Source organism: Megalobrama amblycephala, linkage group LG12, assembly GCF_018812025.1.
Source record: "Megalobrama amblycephala isolate DHTTF-2021 linkage group LG12, ASM1881202v1, whole genome shotgun sequence".
Taxonomy (NCBI): domain Eukaryota; kingdom Metazoa; phylum Chordata; class Actinopteri; order Cypriniformes; family Xenocyprididae; genus Megalobrama; species Megalobrama amblycephala.
Window position 1 is genome coordinate 16,759,367 of NC_063055.1, and position 23,596 is coordinate 16,782,962.

A 23,596-nucleotide genomic window follows, 5' to 3' on the forward strand; every position below is an offset into this window, starting at 1 on the left:
ATAATGCTGCAGAAAAGCCAAAATCTGAAGTCCTGCATTTATAGTGATATTACTATGTATACAGTATGTTGAAAGTCATTTGGTTTTAAGTGGCTGGACTTTATTGAGACAGTTGCTTTGCCTGTAATGAATTTGCCTGCTTAGAGTTGTGTGATTTGTTTGACATTTGATTATAGTTGTTTGACCCCAAAGATGATTTAAAATGAAAGATTTTTGTACATTCATTCTGTTTGATTAATATTATTAAATCATGCAATAATTTTGGATGTTCAAAATGGAACTGGTTTATGTTATCAAACAATAGACGATACGGATGAACCATTAAAAAGGATTATATTAAAATTCTATACTCTTTTGTATACATTAAAAATAAAACTAAAATTTTAATGAATTTTAAATGAACTTAGGCATCACAATAGCCTATTATAATGTACAGTATGAAAAGTGGATTATCATTCTGAGATCTTCTTAAGATTACATTTAACAGTGTCTTTTAATTATAAGTGTTTTAAAGATTAATTTTAAAGTTGGTATGAAATGTAAATTCACACTATCTATTTTCTAAGTGCATCACTATTGATCTTATTGTGAGCCATTCATCTGTTTTTCTTTCAAACATTTTTTTAAACATTCATATGTAATCATATATGTATAAACAATTATAAAATGTCCATCTGACTTTTTCATTTAGTCTGCTTAATCCGTTCCCCTTTCTTACAATAGACTTCAACTTCGTTTTCAGATTTGTATCCAATCTCCATCCAATCAACATCTGATGCATATAAGTCCCCACCCTACATTTTACATACTTTTTTAGTTTTTCAATAATCTGTTATTTTGATGTAAATCACAAAGGAATAGATCTGTCGCTACTTCTGTTACAAGAAGTACTTGAACGTTAGATGACCAAAAAAAAAGCGATAGATGCTATTTACACTAAGTGAAAATAGCATAATTTCTTAGTGATATATGCTATTTACACTATAGTGACAATAACAGCATTTTCTTAGCGATATGCTATTTACACTAGGTGAAAATAGAGATAGATTCTATTTGCATCATGTAAAAGTATCAGTTCTTTGCAATAAGAGTAAATAGTAATTAGATGCTAACTATACTTTATATTGGCAGATAATATTTGTACCTCAGTATTTTTGTACATTAAATGGATGCAATAATATCATAGAGTGTAAATGATTATAACTATTAAAATGATTAAATGTATGCTGCCTTACTGGAAGAATAAAAACCCTCCCTACACCTTCCCCTAAGCCTACCCAATAAACACTTAATATTATTAACCACACGTTTGCAGTTTATTTCCACTTTTAGGACATTATTTTAATTTTTACTGAAAATAAATGCGAGCTCAGCAAATGGCGGATTCGAACCCACGTCGACCATGTTAAGCGAGCTTTACTCGCTATTGCAGCAGCACTGAAGATGTTGAATCTCACACCTCTTTTCTAAAACTTGAGTGGCCCAACCAGACATTGGTGGGCGGAGCTAGTGTAACTAGCGTTTGCCAACAAGGGAAGCTATTTGCACTTAGTGTAAATAGACACTCCGAAAAAAGGCAACTCAGATAACTGACATATTGCCACCTTGGAATTATAAGATTCGATCTGCATTCAGACTGCTTTGCTCAACCTCACGTATTCCCATGCTATAGTTTATGCTAGTTAAAGATGTTTTCCCAGAGTGTTCTTTCAGTCAGTGACTGACAGCTTAACCTTATTGAATATGTCCTGCATTTTTACACGTCTGTCTGGGTGTTTCTTACCGTTGTAAGGCAAATGAGAGCAGACTTCAGTGTCAGCTCCATTAGTGTGTGTTTCAGTGACAAAAGCATGGAGGGAAGGGTCTCTTTTCTCACTTCTGAACCTGTCAGGTCCATCAGAAAGATCTAAGCAACATACACTCTCATACTCTCACATTGTATGTGTGTGCATGAGTGTGTGCACGAGTGCTTTAGTACCCATTACATAAGCATGACATATTATGGGGACCCTCATATATGGGGCATTTCCCAGCTTCTGATCTGCAAATACATAAGGGTACAAAAAATGTCGTTTTCTTTACGTCTTGCTGATTAGAATCATCTTAAACAGGTCCAAACAGGTGTTTTATAGTCTCCACGCTTTGTAGAATGTAGTTGATTTTGGATGGTGCACAGAGTCCATGTGGAGGAGCCTATTTTGACTCATCGCTATCAAATTGTTTGTTGGATACATCCCCCTGAGTCAAGCGATGAACGACCATACATGGTGATCAGATGGACCTGCTGCTGATTAATGTGTGTATCATGTAATAACAGGAGATTATAAACAGACGCACAGCAAAGCCTTGTATGGTGTCCGCTTGCATTCATCAAGAAGGCAAGAGCAACAGACCTGTAAAAAAGAGAGAGGAGAAAAGTTGGTAATGAAATATGTGAGGGGGACGATTTGTTCTGCTGTTTATGTTGTTTTTAATTTAAAAATACCTTCTCTTATTTCAACATGCAGAGACAACTATAAGTAAGTCATTTGTTGGGTGACTTCCTTGAAAAGTGTAACTTAAGAAATATTTCTCACAATATTGGCCTGTTGTTTGTTTCATTAGGAACTGTTTGTTTGGACATTTCTGTGTTTCCTAAACATTGTGTGTTTGAACATCCAAACAGCCATAACACAGCAACAGCTTGGCCAATGGAGTGAGTTTGGGGCGGGGTTACCTGATTGTTTGACCAATGGCAGAAGTGGGGAGTGTTCAAAAAACCTGTTTGAACACAATCATTATTTTTGCTATTACTGGTATGTTTCACAGAGAAATGTCACTTTTCCACTTTAAATATTTGTCTCTGTCTGTGTTCTTGTCTTAGTTTCTAAAGCCCAAACTATACTACAGATGCACACGTAGCCTTTCAATACTTTAGTTTGATGGTGTGCACAAACACAGGTGGTTGATACGTGCACACTAGAAAGTCTTTGTAAAGATTCTGTGCTATTTCTTTCCTGAAGTCATGAGCAACAAAAAAAAAAAGCCTAATTTAAACTGTAACTCTTAACCATGTTGAGTCACCAGTAGTTTGTTGTTGTTGTTGTTAAATCTCATCCATTTCTTTTTCACCATCAACTAGATGACTGGGACCAAAGTTTTGGTTACAATATGTACAGTTTGACCTAAATGGATGTTTATGTCGCACAATGTCTCTCAATGTTCTCACTGGGCAAATTATATATCGATTAAGTGATATGATCTAGTCAGTAAAGCTCTTTCAGGCATTTACCTTCATTTGATAATCAAATGGCAAAAGATTCATGTGACTCATTCAGATGTTATCAGACAATGGAGAGGATTACTGATAAACTATATATGAGGATTGAGACAAAATGCATGAATTACGTGCAATGAAATACGTTTTTCATTCACAGATAAACATAATCATAGATGTCTCTATGTTGCTATTGCCTATTCTGTATACAGTGGCCACCAAAAAACTTTTTTGATACTTAAAGGGATAGTTCACCCAAAAATGAAAATTCTATCATCATTTACTCACTCTCAAGTTGTTCAAAATCTGTATAATTTTCTTTGTTCTGTTAAACACAAAGGAAGATATTTTGAAGAATGTGTTAAACTGAACAGTTTTGGGGCACCATTGACTTCCATAATAGTTTTTTTTTCTACTATGGAAGTCAATGGTGCCCTAAAGTGGCCTGGTTACAAACTTTCTTCAAAATATCTTCCTTTGTGTTCAACGGAACAAATAAATTTACAGGTTTGGAACAACTTGAGGGTGAGCAAATGATGACAGAATTTTCATTTTTGGTGAACTATCCCTTTAAGCTACACACAATATGTATACATTTCATTGTTTTGCATAGAAAATATTATCTGCAAATGATTTCAGAGCTTTCTAAAGATTTAACTTGCAATTAATTTTAACCTACTGCTGTTTTCATATGTAATGCAAATGTCATTGATAGATTTGTGCATTCTGAGTGTCCAAATAGTTTTTTGGGCTAGTGAATATAAGTATGTAGATGTGTATAAATTATTAATTGTCATATAATGAATGTGAATCTAGTGTAAATATATGCACAGAATTGAAAGGCACAGTTAATTACTCAACATGAAAATATGCTATATACTGTATCTGCTGATATATTTATATAAACTACATGATTGAATAGTCATCTTCTCCAGTGCAACAAACAAACCCGCCTACGCTCAGGACATTTTCCAGATGCCATTGTGAAAATAAATGGAGATGCAGGGTAGAGTTCATTTGATCACTCGCTGGGGAATAGTGTGCAGGCTCTCTTATTTGGACAGTTGGGATTCACCAATATGGTCAAAAATGTACTGAGCTGAGTCACAGTTCTTGGTTAAACAACATTTTAATTTCATGCTGACTATAAACTGTAGTTAAACACATGGTTCTAATGACCCACAGTTATCCAGTGAGTCTGTTAATGATTGAATGGACACTTTTAAAGGCTCTGAAGAAGTAATAAATGTCTGCAGACTCAATGTGACCCCTTACTTTGGTATCTTTCCCATAAGAACAATAAGGTATGGCCAGTTAGTTCAATTCTTGAATCAAATCTATTTTTTAGTCATTTTCAGTGTGCATTACCCCCACATGTACGTCATTTTCAGAAGGGTTTTCTCATACCAAAGAATGAACTTGCTATTGTTATCAAGGTCAACCACACAAATTTGACAAATTTTTCCTCTGCATTTTGACATAGAAACAATGAAATCTTGTCAGTACAGTTCTGTCTTTGGCTTGGCTATTATGGCTTTTGATAAAAGGTCGGCGCATATTTAAACTTGTCCTGAAAAGCAGAACGTTTAGCCTCAAACTGACCTGTGGCTCTTTTGACCTTTGGTCTTTGGACAATGATATAAAGATCCAAACTGCTGTCAACAAGACAAATGAATCACCATTCCATTCCCTCACAGATAATAATGCCAGTGGCTTGCATATGCTTCAGTGCAATATATAAGCATTTAAGTTTTAGTTTAGGTGTGCTTTCTTTAAGTACACTTAAGTGGCCTTTTATTTAATTAATATTATATTATCTGCTGTCAGCACGGTTGAGGCAGCAAAGAGGCAAAATAAAGAGCTGGATCTAATTCACAAACAGTTTTCTTTAATAAAACAAACTCAAAATAACACTTCTCAGGGTAACTGAAGCCAAAATACGATACACAGAACAACCATAGACACGATCAATCGCCCCCTATACCCTTAAATTGGGCATTATTTGAGGGGACAGCCATTTGTAAATGATGTCCGAAACCATAGTGAACGTTTGCGCGTTTACTCATTCAATCCCACAATGCACTGCAATAATGAGTGTACAACCGATGTATGCTCAACGGGTAGAGAATACCCATTAAGTCACACGCCGAATGAATTCTCACGTCTGAACAGGAGATGGCGCACGCAGATGAATCATCTATCCATTTTCCAAACCGCTAGTCCAATGTGGGTACAGCAAAGAACAATCATTTCTAGCTGATCAACATTATGAAAACTGGTGAAACCTTTAGGAACTTCAAAAGATAAAACAGCGAAACTCCTAATATTACTTCCAATATTTCCAAATTATGTTCATTTTCATAGAGTGGGCCAATATCGTGACGATTATTTAAAATCAATCGGGAGAAGCAGATATCGTTATCGTGATTAAAATACGATTAATCGCGCAGCCCTAATTTAATTTAATTTGACTTGACATTTGATATTCAACAGTATTCTTGACATTTATTCAACAGTGCTTTTGATCTGCCTGCATTGACACTATTCTTTAAAAGGAAAATTATATACCAATTATCAATGTAAAGCTGCTTTGACACAATCTGCATTGTAAAAAGCGCTATATAAATAAGGGTGACTTGACTTGACTTGACTACAGCATAATATATAATAGGTATAAATTCCTTTTTAACTGATAATTAAATTGCTTAAAGGATTAGTCCACTTTTAAATAAACTTTTCCTGATAATTTACTCACCCCCATGTCATCCAAGATGTCCATGTCTTTCTTTCTTCAGTCGAAAAGAATGAAAGAATATGCAATATGCTAGTTCAATAGTATATAACAATTAGTTCAAACTTTGGCCTGTGGAGGGCAGTAATACGCTTAGCAGCGTCTACACTGCCGGATTTCTAATAGAGAAGAAGATAGGGCTGGGCGATATATCGCATGCGATTCTCATGCGCATTTCGTCAGTAAAGCCGGTTCCCTGATTACCTCTAAATCGCCATCACCTGCTTTAAAATGGAGCGCCTTTTAATAGACAGAGCCGTAGTTCACTGATAAGCCACGCAAAATCGGGTTCATTATCGAAGTCGATTCAGCTTCGATACTGAACGCAATTTTGCGTGGCTTCTCCGTGAACTACGGCTTTGTCTATTAAAAGGCGCTCCATTTGAAAGCAGGTGATGGCGATTTAGCGGTAATCAGGGAACCGGCTTTACTGACGAAATGCGCGTGAGAATCGCATGCAATATATCGCCCAGCCCTAGAAGAAGATGAGAGCTAGTTCAAGATGAGCATTTATGGATAAAAAGTATATAATTTTCAATTTTTTTCAGAAAATGAGCGATGGTTTCACTAGATCCCTATTTCTCATCTGGGATCATGTAGAACAATTTGAAGCTGCAGTGAAACTAATTTTGACCTTCAACTGTTTGGTGCCCATTCAAGTCTACTATAAGGAGAAAAATCCTGGAATGTTCTCATCAAAAACTTTAAATTCTTTTCGACTGAAGAAAGAAAGGCATGGACATCTTGGATGACATGGGGGTGAGTAAATTATCAGGAAAAGTTTATTTAAAAGTGAACTAATCCTTTAATTAAGGTTTATAGATTAATTATTAAACGGCAAGTACAAACAATGCAAAAGTGGCAGTCCTTCCGGCTCACTCAGTGTCCGAATTCACTCACTCATTTTCATTCACTCCCTCAAGTGGACAAATGTAGGGAATGAAGGTATAGGGACAATTTCACACACAGCCAAAGACTAACTGAAAGTGAGGGCTATATATACACAAGCTGTGTTCAAATTCAGAGACTGAATTTCTTTGACGGCCACGAAGGTTGCAACGAGCGTTGTTAAATGGAGGATTGTTCTTGTCGCCTAGCTTGCTTTCTTGACAGCTGCCATTGATGAGCGGCAGTTACGTTTGAACTGGACTTTTTTGGAAGCTATATAATAAAGAGTATAAACTATATATCACATCTTAGTATGGTATAAGTGAACTCTCAAAAAAAATCCTGTCATCACTGGCTCGCAATGAATTCTGGGGTAGACGAGGCTGCGAAGGATCTATCTGTTGTATCCTTTATTTCACGGGAAACAAAGGATTCATTTGGAGGCTGCATTTGAAGGAGCCTTCAGATTGGGACCGCCGCTTTGACTCAGTTGGCCTTTGAATGCGGCCTTCGAAGGATGCAACCTCTGAATTGGGACACAGCTATGGATAAATGCTGGGGAGAAAACGGAGGTGCACTATGTAGTTTTTCCATCCGCTAGGGGGCGCCTATTCAAAACAAAGGCGTAGCTTGATGACGCCAAGTTTGAGCGCGGAATCTTGGGACTTGTGGTCTTCACCTCACAGCCGGTGGAAATAAATCGGGATAGGACTCGGGCAGAAATCATGTTCATGGATGCGATTATTAACGTTACTGTAGTATGAAGCAGTGCAGGACCGAGTGTTGTGGGAGCTGAACGAGGCCGCTGGAGTGATTGCGCAACACGCCTCGCGAGCAGCAGAACTTTTATTATGCCACAGTCGCCGGCGCTGCTTCCGCTTTTCCGGTCATGAGTACGAGGTAACGCAGCTCTGTTTATCATATTAGATACATTTGAGAGTGTTGAAAATGATGTTAAAACGTTACTCTGTGCGTTCGCTCGGTGGCTGCTGTGAGACACTGTTGCACACTGCAGTAAGATAGATTGATTTTAGAATATCATATTAAATGCTGGGTGGCTTGTGTTGATAAATGGCATGCAATTCATTTTAAAATGTATTGTATTATGGAGAAAATGCTGTATTACTGTTACTAAAATTAAAGCTGCATCTGATTATGCTATGTTAGCTACTTCACAAAATAGTGTTTTTCTCTGAGGCATGGTAAAGCATGGTACTCACAAAAAAATCAACAAAATTAGATTTAAGCAATAAGACTAAACATGTTGAGCTATATAACAATAGTTTTCTCACAATTTACAAATAGTTGGAAACATTTGGGATATTGTAAGTACTCAACTGAACAAAATATATAACATCGTCCTAGTGGTTTTTGGATATTTTACTGCAAAAATTGTACATATTGCAGCTTTAATTACACACAAGTGTGACACATAAGGGCAAATCAAAAACCATGGTAACAAATAAACACAGACAAGACAAAAGAAACTGATTTAGAAACAGTGAAAACCAACTCAAAAACAGACCAAACATGACATCTGCAAGTACAGTTTTGAAATGTATTGTTAGGATTTGAAGTACACTACAATGCAGTTAATCAAAATGTCACACTTTTTCACAAAAGGATATTTACGTTTAGATATTTTAACTGGAAAACAAAATAGAAACATGTTTTTTATAAGGATCAGACCCTTTGCTGACCACTAAAATTTGAAGTATTCTCAGATATTCTGTTTCGTAAAAAAACAAGTAGGCCTTGGTCACTGTATACGAATTACAGTTTGTCTTTATCTTATCAAATGCAATCATGTGTGCTTGTGCATGCTAAAACAAACTGTCACATCACAGCTGTTAAGCGTGTCGTTGCACGAGCAATCATTATCTTTGAGGAATGACACGTCCCCTACAATATATTCAGTTCACACTCACCCATGATAAATACGTCAGTTAAATATGCCAACTGGTGGCCAAAAAGCATCTGTAAAAGCTTATCATACCCAGCATAAAACATGTGACTCAGTATTATGTAAGAGCTGTTCACATTTGTTTAAACTGTAGTGCACGTCTTTTCTACTGAAGTCACTGGATCTGCTGAGTAGACGGGTGGAGCTCGTTCATAAATGTTCCATAGGTCACTCCCTCATACCAGAGACGTGAACTATGTATACCAGAACACTGGTGATGTTGCCTTCAAAGGATTATTTCAACCAGAAATGTCATCATTTACTCATCCTCCTCATGTTGATCCAAGGTTTCTGTCTCCAAAAAAGGACTTCAACATGCAGTTGCAATCAATGGGGACCAAAGCTACAAAAGCTTCAAAAAGGGCCCAAAAGCACCATAAAAGCATCATAAATGTGGTCCAGATGACTCATGCACTGTATTCCAAGTCAAACTTTAGTTTTGCTTGTTATGCACTTATAATCTTCTCTTCCAGTGAGCTGTTAAATTTGAAAAGATCCAACTCAAAAGATTTGTTCATGAATCTGACATAGTATTCTGTCAGAAGACTTGATATATAGCACTATATAGAACTAGATTTAATGGTTCTTTTAGGATATTCTTCTTAATAGATTCAGTTTTTGTGTTTCATGGAAGAAAGAAAGTCATACGCTTTGGAACAATATGCGGATGAGTAAATGATGACGTAACTTTAATTTTTGTGTGAACTATCCCTATAAAGTTTCCTGTGGAAAACATGATTTCACTTTTCTATTTAATTCCTAAAAGTCTTGGATTCCCACAGAGTTTGAGCATGTGGATAGTTTTCAGTGCTATTTAAAAAGAATATAAAAGAAAGGCCATAAAAGAAAGACGTAATACTGTGATTCGGCTGTTAAATTGTTATCTCTAAAATAAAACCACCTGAAGGCAAATGTGACACGGGGAACGTTCCAGCCATGATGTCATTGGGAGTATGTGCTCTAAAATTGACTACAGACAGGAGGATGTGAACGGATACTGTTCTGTCAGATCTCAGTATGAACATCTTGAATTTGTTGCAGCATAGATGAATCAATGCATTGCTGGGCTAATGCAGGCCGTGGTTTTATCTCATTGATAAAAACAAATTAGAATGCGATTATACAATGAATGGAGTTTGTGGTTTATAAGGTTTTATTAAAAACAATCTGACTAAAGCAACACACTCCTGCATAGAGCATCACTGGAGCTTGATTTATCATCAACATGTGCAAGTGATTTGACCGCAGTAATTAACTTACTGACCCCTGCAGTCTACCAGACATTCATTAAGCATGAGTTTTTGTCCTAATCAAACCGGTTACTCCTCACAGATGGTATGCATGTTCGCTGCTTGGAGCAAAAGGCTGTAATACTTAATAATGTTGGTGCCGGAACTCTTAGTGGCTCATAAAAAGCAGAACCCTGATTAAATGTTAATGATTTTTCATTTATATGTCACAGATTTCCTGCATGTCTGTTGCTATAAAACAAGATGAAACGCAGATAAGAACTAAATTAAGAGCAGAGTAACAGTGTTTTGACATTTTAGTTTGCACTTTACCCATGAAACAGGCCAAACTTTAATCTGAGAGCAAAACTTCGGTCTATCCTTTAGTAGTCACAGCCTTTTCTGAAGAGGACAAAAGAAGATATTTTGAAGAATGTCTATTTTTGTTCATTTAAATGATTAGTTCACCCAAAAATGAAAATTCTGTCATTAATTACTCACCCTCATACTGTTCCACACCCTTAAGACCTTCGTTAATCTTCAGAACACAAATTAAGATATTTTTGTTGAAATCCGATGACTCAGTGAGGCCTGCATAGCCAGCAATGACATTTCCTCTCTCAAGCTTCGGAGTGTTATGAATCAGCGTGTCGAATCAGCGGTTCGGAGCGCCAAAGTCACGTGATATCAGCAGTTTGGTGGTTTGACACGTGATCCGAATCATGATTCTATACACTGATTCATAATGCTCCGAAGCTTCCTGAAGCAGTGTTTTGAAATCGGCCATCACTTTATAAGTCGCTATTTTGTTTTTTTGCCGCACCAAAAATGTTCTCATTGCTTTATAATATTAATATTGAACCACTGTACTCACATGGACTGATTTAAATATGTTTTTAGTACATTAATGAATCTTGAGAGAGGAAATGTCATTGCTCCCCATGTAGGCCTCATGGAGCCATCGGATTTGAACAAAAATATCTTAATTTGTGTTCCAAAGATGAACGAAGGTCTTATGGGTGTGGAACGGCATGAGGGTGAGTAATAATTGACATTATTTTCATTTTTGGGTGAACTAACCCTTTAAAGGTGCCCTAGATTCAAAATTTGAATTTACCTCGGCATAGTTGAATAACAAGAGTTCAGTACATGGAAAAGACATACAGTGAGTTTCAAACTCCATTGCTTTCTCTTTCTTATGTAAATCTCATTTGTTTAAAAGACTTCCGGAAAACACGTGGATCTCAACATAACACCGACTGTTACGTAACAGTCGGGGTGTACGCCCCAATATTTGCATATGCCAGCCCATGTTCCCAACATTAGACAAGGGCAGCCAGTAACGTCTGGATCTGCACAGGTGAATCAACAGACTAGGTAAGTAAGAACAACAGCGAAAATGGCAGATGGAGCAATAATAACTGACATGATCCATGATAGCATGATATTTTTAGTGATATTTGTGAATTGTCTTTCTAAATGTTTTGTTAGCATGTTGCTAATGTACTGTTAAATGTGGTTAAAGTTACCATCGTTTCTTACTGAATTCACGGAGACAAGAGCCGTTGCTATTTTCATTTTTAAACACTTGCAGTCTGTATAATTCATAAAAACTTCATTCTTTATAAATCTCTCCAACAGTGTAGCATTAGCCGTTAGCCACTGTGCACAGCCTCAAACTCATAGAGAATCAAATATAAACATCAAAATAAATACTCACATAATTCGAAGCATACATACAGCATGCATGACGAACATCTTGTAAAGATCCATTTGAGGGTTATATTAGCTGTGTGAACTTTGTAAATGTGCTGTAATATAATCGAGAGCTTGTGTGGCAGGGAGCACGCGAATTAAAGGGGCGGCGCGCTGAAAAAATAAGTGCATAGTTAATGATGCCCCAAAATAGACAGTTAAAAAAATTAATTAAAAAAAATCTATGGGGTATTTTGAGCTGAAACTTCACAGACACATTCAGGGGACACCTTAGACTTATATTACATCTTGTGAAAAAGCATTCTTGGGCACCTTTAATGAAAGTCAGTGAGGTCCATGACAAAATTGGACACCACTGACTTTCATTGGATGGACAAAAAAGAGACATCTTTTGTGTTCCACGGAAGAAAGAAAGTCATACACATTTGGAAAGACATGTAAATGGTGACAGAGTTTTCATTTTTTGGTGAACTATCCCTTTAATTGGACATTCACAGACAGTCTGATGCATATTGCACAGTACACGCTTTCTAAAATCAGAAGCTCCATTTCCTGGAAGTCAGGATGCACTGGTGTTTATGTTGTACCAGGACCCACTTTACTGTGTATTGCAATATGACGGTCCCTTCCTGTTTAAGTGGATGATTATGGCCATTTTTTAAAATCTAAATCGGATAAAGGTTTTTAAGACTTTGAATGCCAAAACTTTGTTTGGATCATCCCTAGTAAATATTGTGCAGGTGACAAACACATGGTGCAATGTGGAGCTTCAAAGACATTCTCATATCATTTCTCAGATATTGTAGGACAGGCTAGTGGCCACGTCTTGTGCCAGTGACCTCAAAGCTGTGGGAAGCGTGTCTGATGTCATTGCCAAGTTTATAGAGTCCTCCGCAGGGACATTCCTCATCCCATTTCTCCACATCATCCCAATACCTCCCCCTTTTTCAGTCCGTACTGGCTGTTCCAAGCAAACTGTTCAAAAGTTTGGGATCGGTATGATATATATTTTTTTAAAGAAATTAATGCTTTAATTCAGCAAGGATGCATTAATTTGATCAAAAGTGACAGTAAAGACATTGATGATGTAAAGACTTTGATAATGACAAAAGATTTGTATTTCAAAAAAATAGAAGTAGTTCTATTCAATAAAGAATCTTGACAAAAAAATCACGATTTCCATAAAAGATTAATATGGATAATAATAAGAAATGTTTCTTGAGCGCCAAATCAGCATAGAATGATTTCTGAAGGATCATGTGACACTGGAGACTGGAGTAATGATGTTGAAAATTCAGCTTTGCCATCACAGGAATCAATTACTTTTTAAAATATATTAAAATAGAAAACAGATATTTTAAATTGTAATAATATTTCACAAATTACTGTTTTTTAATGTATTTTTGATCAAATAAATGCAGCCTTGGTGAATAAAAGACTCCTCTTAAAAAACATTTAAAAACCAACCAATTTTTGATCAGTAGTGTATAGCACAAGTACACTGTAAAAAATTATTTTCATGATTTATCACATTTTTTTCTTTTGTCAAATCAACTTAAATGATTAATGTGGTTCAGATAACATAATCTTTTGAGTTTCTGTTGATTAAACCAATCGCCTTCATTGTATTAACTCAAATTTTTAATTTAAATGAACTCAAGATTTTAAGGCAACCAGGTAACTTACTTTTTAAAGCTGCTGTCTGCGATTTTCGGCCCTCTAGCGGTTAATAAACAGAACTGCACGCGTCTTGCAGAAGAACATTGTAGCCGGAGCTACTTTTCTCCGTGTATGTCTATGGCGAGTCACGCAGTTACTGTGATACTCTGCGGCGAGTCCTACCAGTCCGGTCTGAAATAGTCCCAATATAAACACTTATTATAAGTGTACCATAATGATTCAGGATAAGACAAAAACACGGTTTGGAAAATGGATTCATGTTGTATATTCTCATTATATAATTTTTGTAAATTTTTAACACAAAAAAGTTGCAGACTGCAGCTTTAAGTTAAACCAACAATTCTTTTTACAGTGTACAAGTAGCTCTGATCTACTGAATTGATATCTAAAATAAGATTGTTTCAATATTGCTGAAGATGAATATTGTGGGAAAGCTATTCCCAGATCAGAGTTTATAGACCTACTTCTAATGTAATTTTAGGATGCACACACCATCAAGTACTGATGAAAACAAAGGATAAATCAGGCCTGCTAGCCTGCAGTCAGAAGAATGTAGCATTTATGCATTGCAGATGCTTGTTTGAGTTTTGTAATCTGAAAAAATTGCTTGGAGCGTTCAAAACAAACAACTTTAATGCTCAACGTGTTCAAGAGGAATCTGAACATATTTCTCCATCAGCTCTGAGAGAGACGTGACCGTATTAGGTTGTGTTTCAGGAGTCCTCTAACTATTCCTGAGAGAATGTTGTAGGGTGCTGTGCTTTCTCTCTCTCTCTTTCTCTCTCAGAGTGCTCATTTAGGAAATAATGGTCTAAGGAGCCAACAGCATTGTTGTCCAGTCTACAATCTCTTCACTCGAATGTCAAGGTGTAAAATGTTTTGATTTAAAGAGCTTTAGTTTTAGAATGTCACCTTTTTACACAGTATGGTCTCAAAATTGACTAGTCAGTAAGCTGACTGAACAACTATTTGACTAATTGGTCTTCAGGACTAATTAGTCTGGCTTCGGGTTTACCTGAACCCGGTGTTGGGGAAAGTTACTTTCAAAAGTAACGCATTACAATATTGTTACTCCCTAAAAAAGCAACTAATTGCATTACTTAGTTACTGTTTTATGTAAAGTAATGTGTTACGTTACTTTTGCATTACTTTTTCTCATCTGGGCTGGGATTGTTTTTTTTTTAATAATAGCTATAAATATATATATATATATACCCAATTCCAAAAAAGTTATGACACTATACAAATTGTGAATAAAAACAGAATGCAATGATGTGGAAGTTTCAAATTTCAATATTTTATTCAGAATACAACATAGATGACATATCAAATGTTTAAACTGAGAAAATGTATAATTTTAAGGGAAAAATAAGTTGATTTTAAATTTCATGGCATCAACACATCTCAAAAAAGTTGGGACAAGGCCATGTTTACCACTGTGTGGCATCCCCTCTTCTTTTTATAACAGTCTGCAAACGTCTGGGGACTGAGGAGACAAGTTGCTCAAGTTTAGGAATAGGAATGTTGTCCCATTCTTGTCTAATACAGGCTTCTAGTTGCTCAACTGTCTTAGGTCTTCGCATCTTCCTCTTTATGATGCGCCAAATGTTTTCTATGGATGAAAGATCTGGACTGCAGTCTGGCCATTTCAGTACCCGGATCCTTCTTCTACGCAGCCATGATGTTGTAATTGATGCAGTATGTGGTCTGGCATTGTCATGTTGGAAAATGCAAGGTCTTCCCTGAAAGAGACGACGTCTGGATGGGAGCATATGTTGTTCTAGAACTTGGATATACCTTTCAGCATTGATGGTGCCTTTCCAGATGTGTAAGCTCCCCATGCCACACGCACTCATGCAACCCCATACCATCAGAGATGCAGGCTTCTGAACTGAGCGCTGATAACAACTTGGGTTGTTCTTGTCCTCTTTAGTCCGGATGACATGGGTTCCCAGTTTTCCAAAAAGAACTTCAAATTTTGATTCGTCTGACCACAGAACAGTTTTCCATTTTGCCACAGTCCATTTTAAATGAGCCTTGGCCCAGAGAAAACACCTGCGCTTCTGGATCATGTTTAGATATGGCTTCTTTTTTGACCAATAGAGTTTTAGCTGGCAACGGAGACTGGCACGGTGGATTGTGTTCACCGACAATGTTTTCTGGAAGTATTCCTGAGCCCATAATTATTCCAACCAAATTGTCCTATCCTAACAAACCATACATCAGTGGAAAGCTAATTTATTCAGCTTTCAGGTGATGTATAAATCTCAATTTCAAAAAAATGACCCTTGTGGTCCAGGGTCACATATAGAGAGAGAGTGCAAACTGTCTGAATGCTAAAGAAAAAAAATACACAAAGTACTACAAAAAACTCAGTAAAAATATAAACTAAAAAACAAAACAAAAAACAAACTAAAAAAAAAAAAAAACTCAGTAAAAATACAAACTAAAAAAACAATTAAAAATAATAATAATAATAATAAAAATCCTAACAATTACAATAGGGTTTCAGCACTTTGTGCTTGAACCCCTAAAAAAATCTAAAAACTAGTCAGACTCAATAATGACCACCATGACCTATCCCTAGTTTAGAGTGGTATTATGTGCAGGATGTAGTTCACTGACAGGTTCATACACATGTATAATTACAAACACACCCACATACACACACATCTCTTTGTTTCCTCCATACATGTGCAGACATACAGTGCAATAAATCAACACTCCTTCACTCTCCGTTGTACCGTTTCTGAATTGGCTATTGAATATCATGATTCTTTCTTTTATCTTGACTAAATAACTCTTGATAAATGACTTCCAAAAGCATGCCAGTCTGCAACAAAAGCTTTTCATATTTTTAAATGCAAAAACAGGCGAAAGGATGGGCGTCCTCATCTTTATTCTAAAACATATTGTATGAATGAATGGCCTTAGTGTTTAATTCAATGAACTGAAATCTTTTACCCGTTTACAAACTGAATTAAATTGACTGCTGGAGAGAATGAACATGAATGAATTGTTTGTGACATTTTAATGTCAAATACAGCTGTGATCTGTGCGTCTGTCACATGACCTCATGAAAGGGAATACATGGTATTTGGCGTGTGCTATGGAAACTATTTTGCTTTTATGCTAATTTATATGGTTTTCCAAATGTTTGTGTAATGTTTTATGCTCACCCTCACATTCCAAACCCACTTTTCTTTTACTGTGTAACACAAATGGAGAAGTTTAGCAGAATGTCCTGGCTGTTCTTTTCTATTCAATCAAAGTGAAAACTCAAAAAAAAAGATGCTTTAGAAAAGTCTTCTGAAGTCATATGATAGCACGTTTCCTGGTCTCATTAGAAAAACGTACCTGTGGGAACATTTTTGCAAGTCGCAAAATACGTACCAATACGTACATATCACTGCAGTTTCAATGTGAAATATCCACTGAGTGGCACTAAATGCATGTTCATTTTCTTTTGCCGACAGATAAACGTGAATATGGTGCGTTTTTAGTTTTTTGGTATGCTAAATTAATATACTTAAAGTTTAATTTTGTGTTTAATGTACTTTAGTTATCTGGAAGTAGTGCTGAGGTCCAATTAAAGATATATTTGATTGTGCTAAAATGGAACTATTGCATAATATATATATATATATATATATATATATATATATATATATATATATATATATATATATATATATATATGGGTAAACTTTAAATATCTTGCACTGATATTATACAGTGATCATTCTATCCTTATTAATACACATTTTAGGCTTAATATTAAGAAATGTGCATTGTGCAATGAAGAAGTTCTCCAAATAAAGTTTAATTATAATATTTATATCAGTAAGTCTCAAGCGATATGCCAGTAAATATGTCAATGTAACTTTCATGACCAAATGCAAAAGCAGTGCAATATTTTTTCCGGTTGCACTTTATTTTATAGTATGTGTACTTACAGTGTATTTACAGTGTACTTACCCAATAATGTACTGTAATATAAGGTAACCGCATGGGTTAAGGTTAGGTTTTGGGGTAGGTTCAGGGATAGTACCTATAGTTATAACCCAGTTATTGTAATTGGTATAATAAGTACACAGTATTACATGCAGTGCTACCTTTTTTCTTTTTATTTTCAGTCAGATGAGGGTGAATAAATGACAATGTAATTTTTGAGTGTATTATTTCTTTCAAGTTTAACACATTTCACTTATGTTCCAAAGTTTACTCGGATTAATTGATTCAGTGCATGCAAATCTATGTATGTTAATAAGCAGCGTCACTCATGCAAATAAACACAGCCCCATTGTGGGACCCTCTCATACTGAGAGATCATTGTGAAGCACACATACATAAACCCACACTCAATTGTTGTTTTCTGTATTATGTAATGGAGCTTCATTCAAGACTGGTGAGTCATTTGGGCCAAGAAAAGAGCGACCGACAGAGAGAAAGAGAATAACCCAACATATAATCCCCTGTGTGAAAAGCCCAGTGTTCATAGCAGTGGATACAACATTCTGGAAACTGACAGCAATCATTATGGTCTCCTGTTCATAGTTAATCATCTCACATGGAAAACACATCTCTAGGAGTGCTAGGTTTAGGGTTTTGCTCTCAGAGCAGGAAACGTTGATGTCAAATGGAAAGCTAAAGTCATACTGTATGAAACATGTAATGTGGGACAGCTCACTGGTTGCCATGATGACTGTTTTTTTTTTTTTTTGTGGCTTATAAACACCACTTTTTGAAGAGCAACAAATTTTCTAATTTGAAACATTTTTGCTTGTTTAAACATTTTTGGTTCACTTATTTGTGAAGATGTTTGCACCAGTTATTTTAATGAGTTGTCTTGTTGTGGTTTTCACACGGTTATGGCTTGTTGGAAAGTTTGACCCCTGGTCATTGTTTAGTTATTCAGTTGCCACAGCAACAGGGCAGGAATGTCCAAACCATTGGTTTCGAAGTCCTGGGATTTTTGTAGTTGTGCACTTTCTGGTTTTATTATCAGACAAAAAGCGGTAAAAGAAACTCTAAAAAATTCACGCCACAGATTGAATTTAAATGGTGGTACATTGAGCACAGGGTGTGAATATAACAAAATCATCACAAAATGCTTCTGTCCATGGCAGGAAAGGTCTGTTCAATGACTATTAGCATTCTAGCCCACACACAATATAATTCTGTTTATTCTTAACACACCCTGCATTTTTGTTGCCTGCCACTTTAAATGCTCAAGATCTTTAAAGCAGGATGGATTCTGATTGGCTGTCAATGTTTTTATCATTCATCAGCTGGAAAACATCATTCTGAAAGTGATTCCAACAGTATCTTATGGTGTAGACTCTGCTATTCTTTTATATTTAGAACTGGCCAGAGGGCAGAACATGCAAATATTATTTTCATTTAAATCATGAATGTAATCCATGTGTACGATGAGAGAGAAACATACTGTAAGAGAAAAGGAACAAACCAAACAATAATCAGCTTTTGTGAGAATCAGCAGCAGTTAGTTTTAAGGGATAGTTCACCCAAAAATGAAAATTCTGTCATCATTTACTCACCCTCAGGTTGTTCCAAACCTGTATAAATTTCTTTGTTCTGTTGAACACAAAGGAAAAGGACATTACCCCATGCCCCCATTTAAAAAAAAAGGCTTATAAATCATACAGAATGAGTTTTTTTGAGAAAGTAAAAATGTGCACATTTTTCTCTAATGGGTAGGTTTAGGTGTAGGGGTAGTGTAGGGCGATAGAAAATACGGTTTGTACAGTATAAAAACCATTACGCCTATGGAATGTCCCCATAATTCACAAAAACAAATCTGTGTGTGTGCACGCATGTATGTACACACACACACCTTTATGCTAGATGCGATTAATTAATCGATTTGACAGCACAACAAATATATAATACAGCATGTGAGCACACTAGTAGAAGAGAAGCAAACAAATGTAAAGGGCTTTTCGAGCAGGCTTTAGCTACTTTTCATTGAATGTAGTTGGCTATAGAGGTAGTGACTTGAGTATTTTATGTAAACAGCTGTGAACGGGACAGTTTGAAAGTTAAATCAATCATTAAATGCTGTTGTCAATCACTGAATTAAATCAAATAGAAATAATAATAATAAAAAAAGTCCTTATGATTTATTATTGAATGTTTTCCCTCCCAAAACAGTGCTTCATCACAATATGTATTTGAGTTAAAGGCACAATATGTAAGATTTTTGCAGTAAAATATCCAAAAACCACTAGGCCAGTGTTATATATTCTGTTCAGTTGAGTACTTACAATAACAATATAAAAGCATCTTTTATAATATATAAAAGACACTTTAATATATTAATAAGGGAACAACTGTTTGGTTACATTCATAGACAGAAAATGAATAATTGTGTTTTATAGCTGAAAATGTTTAGTCTTATTGTTTAAGTCTAGTTTTCTTGATTTTCCAAGAGTACCATGCTTTTACCATGCCACAGAAAAAAAAAACACTATTTTGTCAAGTAGCTAAGTAATACAGCATTTTCTCCATCATACAATACATTTTAAAATTAATTGCATGCCATTTATCAACACAAGCCATCCAGCATTTATTAATATGATATTCTAAAATCGATCTATCTTACTACAGTGTGCAACAAGTGTCTCACAGCAGCCGCCGAGCGAACGCAAAGAGTAACGTCATAACATCATTTTCAACACAGTCAAATGTATCTAATATGATAAACAGCGCTGTGTTACCTACAACTCCAACATCACTCAGCCCTGCACTGCTTCATACTACAGTAACGTTAATAATAATAACGAGTCCCATCCCGATTCTTTTCCACTGGCTGTGAGGTGAAGACGACATTTCCCAAGATTCCGTCATCAAGCTATGCCTTTGTTTTGAATAGGAGACCTTTAGTGGCGAAAAATCTACATACTGTAGCTTTAAAGTATCTACGTGATGGCAAGGAATAACAGTATTTTGAAATCATTATGTTGTACTGTGTTTTTTTAGGTAGTAAGATCTGAGAGATTACTGAATAGGATCCCTGCTGATGACATGCAGTCTCAGGTAAGAAACTTTCAAAGCATCTTTTGAAATTCAAAGCTTGTTCTCTGCATTTCTCTAATGGCTAAACTTAATGTGAAGTACTTTGCACTTGCACCTACTTCTGATCCTTGGCAGCTCCTGGGCCGTTTAGCATCACCTCGAAAGATGCCCTGGAAACACATAAGGAAAAAAACGTTACAAACAACCCCTTACACAATGACAGGAGGAGAGAAAGAGAGCTATTTATGGACTAGACTTGGATTTCCATGAAAAAGCCCCAGTCCCTGGTCCCCCAGCTCACAAAGGCATCTCCATGATTTAACAATATACAGTTTCACCATTTGTGAGAACACGGAGATCTTCCCATGACCCCTAGAGTTCAAACAGAGAACGGGAGCATTATTCAGGTCACAGAGAGAGAGCGGAAAGTGAGGAATGGTGGGGTTCGAGTCAAGAGGGAGAGGAAAGAAGGTCAGGCAGACGTTTGGGAATGCAAAACTTATCCAGCATTGCTAACTTAACCTGTTATCACCACTCTGGTGACCTCGTCATGACCGCTTTGGCCTAGAATCATGCCTTAGGGAGATTGATTGAGTGACCTCACTAAAACTGGGCCCTGTAATGAGGTTGTAATGTGTTGCCACTTGTGGCACCTCTAACTAACACCACAAAGGGCCCTTTTTCTGTGAGAGGGTGGAACATGGTCCTAAACCTAAAATGGACTAGGATGGACATTTCATTTAGATACTTAGAATAGGTAACAAACTGATATAATATAATTTATATATATATAATATATAATATATAATAATATATATAATATAATATATCTGATTGGCTGAGAGGTCTTTCTAGCCATGCAATATATTCTACCAGTGTCACCACAGGAATCTTTTCACCTTTTGTATCACTCTGCAGCATTTCTCACAGCGAGTGTTATGGCGGACAAGCAAATCCAACATAATTGAACAAATACTGCTGTTGTTGTGTGACGGAATGTAATTTTAAGAGTTTTTTAGGTGAGAATGTAGTTATTTAGACATCAAATATGCAACTGAAATATAAACATAGAGGTAATATGACATTTTGTTTAGACGTTTTCGGAGGTGTGAGCTCCAGGCCATCAGCGGCTATTCAGCACTCATGTACCCGCCGAAAATAGCTTTATCTCGGCCAGTCCTTCAGGAATTTGCTGCTGGCTCTTATGTAGATTAAAAAGATAGATGTTTAAACAACTCTTTATAAGATGCAATTTACAAATGCATTGACTATAGGAAATCCCCTTAACTGTTAAAAGGACAAAGACATCGCTTTCCTAAGCTGACTTTCAAACTAATTTTGTGATTATGAATATAAGATTGACCTGAAGAATATCAGATAGATGCAGGTAATGTACTCGCTCAGGCAATCTCTCTCTCATAATACTCTACTCTACATAATACATTAAGCTTAAATGAAGCAGCTCAGCATTCCTAGTTCTAAAGTGATGTTTTAGAATTAGTAATGGAGGCTCAGGCTCAACTGTTAAACTGTCAACTTGAGATTCGAATCCATGGCGGTAGGAAGTAGTTCCTCACAAAAGAGGGTTTTAAATGACACTCTGTTGTTGTTTCTTATTTATTTGAACCGTTGTATAAACACAATATCACACTTGTAGCTGTGTGATATGGCTATATATAAGCACGGCTGTGATTCGGCCATATGTTAGTCAACACATCAAAATAAGTGTGCTTTAAAGCATGACATAGGATTATTAAAGCATACTGATTTAAAATGTGCTTTTACAACTAAAACTTTTAATTTGAGATTATTGCAAAGTTCACTTTTTTAAAAAAGTTCTTAAGTGTGTTAAGAAATATAAGTACATATATAAGTGGATTTCTAATACAGTATCTGCAAGTACAGTTTTTGAAAAATATACTTTCAAAAAATAAGAAAATATATGAAATATATATTAGCTATATAAAAAATATACTTACAAGATTTGATGTACACTACATGTGCACATTCAACACAATTAAGTACACTTCTTTTTCACTAGGATAGTCAATAGAGGAATAGAGAATGGTGTAGTTACAGTATCTAGCTGTAAATGCTGAAGCTAACCAGCTAAACCTTCACTTCCTGTTTTTCACAATAAGACTGAATGTCTCATTCATTTTTTTATTTCACGGAAACTATGATTCTAAGTAATAAAATAAAATCTGTTTTTCTCTCAGAAAAGAGTGGAGGTGTATGATCATCTTAATGGCTCGCGGATCATTTTCTCAGATGAGGCTCTTCCCAGCAGTGGATCAAGACAGCACTTCGTGGCTCCGGATATGACCCAGGAAGTAGTAGTAATCTCTCCTGGTCTTCCTACACCTCCTTTAAGTCCGTTTCACAACAGTTCAGCCCCATCGTCTTCGCAGCACAAGGCAAGAGCACATCCGTAACACATTACAGCTCCAGACATTATTCCATATGTGTGTTGGGAAATTTACTATTCATATACTGGGATCGAAAGATCTGAGATCATACTGAAAATGTAGGATTCAAAATCGAACTTAAACCTAGAAATATAAATAAATGAATCAAAATGCATTTTTAGTAAGTAAATATCTGACATTGATCATTGATTGGGCTTATAGATGTTCTTGTTTCCATTGAAGCACAAGAAGCTTTAGATCATTCTCAAATTATTCTGGAAAACATGATCATAAGTTTTACACAATCATGTGGAGTTTATGCAGCTTGAGAGATGCTGTCATTAAAACAAAAAGGAGACATACCAAATAATAATACTTTCTTACATACTTTATTTCAAGTTTCAACTAACTTATTAGCTGTGGTTGACTAGCTTTGACACAGTGTTGTTATTTTTAACTATATATATATATATATATATATATATATATATATATATATATATATATATATATATATATATATATATATATATTTTTTTTAAATGAAATAAAATAAAATATAAATATTAGATGGAAAATTTGAAACATTTCCATGGCATTTAACTGAAATAAGTTGAAGAATAAAAA

At 35.7% G+C, this 23,596-nt stretch overlaps 1 protein-coding gene and 1 long non-coding RNA gene across 6 annotated transcripts in view; one reads left to right on the forward strand and one right to left on the reverse strand.

Moving 5' to 3' along the window:
* The window catches only part of sorbs3 (sorbin and SH3 domain containing 3), a 70,564-nt gene that overhangs the window by 17,269 nt on the left and 29,699 nt on the right, over positions 1–23,596 (forward strand). For all 5 annotated transcript variants that reach the window (XM_048209220.1, XM_048209219.1, XM_048209222.1 and 2 more), the window contains exons 2-3: positions 20,526–20,582; positions 22,781–22,978. In XM_048209220.1, the coding sequence (XP_048065177.1) occupies positions 20,571–20,582; positions 22,781–22,978 (210 nt within the window). In that variant the 5' untranslated portion in view covers positions 20,526–20,570. The remainder of the gene's footprint in view (positions 1–20,525; positions 20,583–22,780; positions 22,979–23,596) is intronic.
* LOC125279490 lies at positions 1,293–22,781 on the reverse strand. Its single transcript, XR_007187393.1, has 3 exons — positions 22,541–22,781; positions 20,681–20,731; positions 1,293–2,393 (listed from the first exon to the last, which is right to left on the reverse strand). It is a non-coding gene; the product is annotated as an uncharacterized LOC125279490 (long non-coding RNA).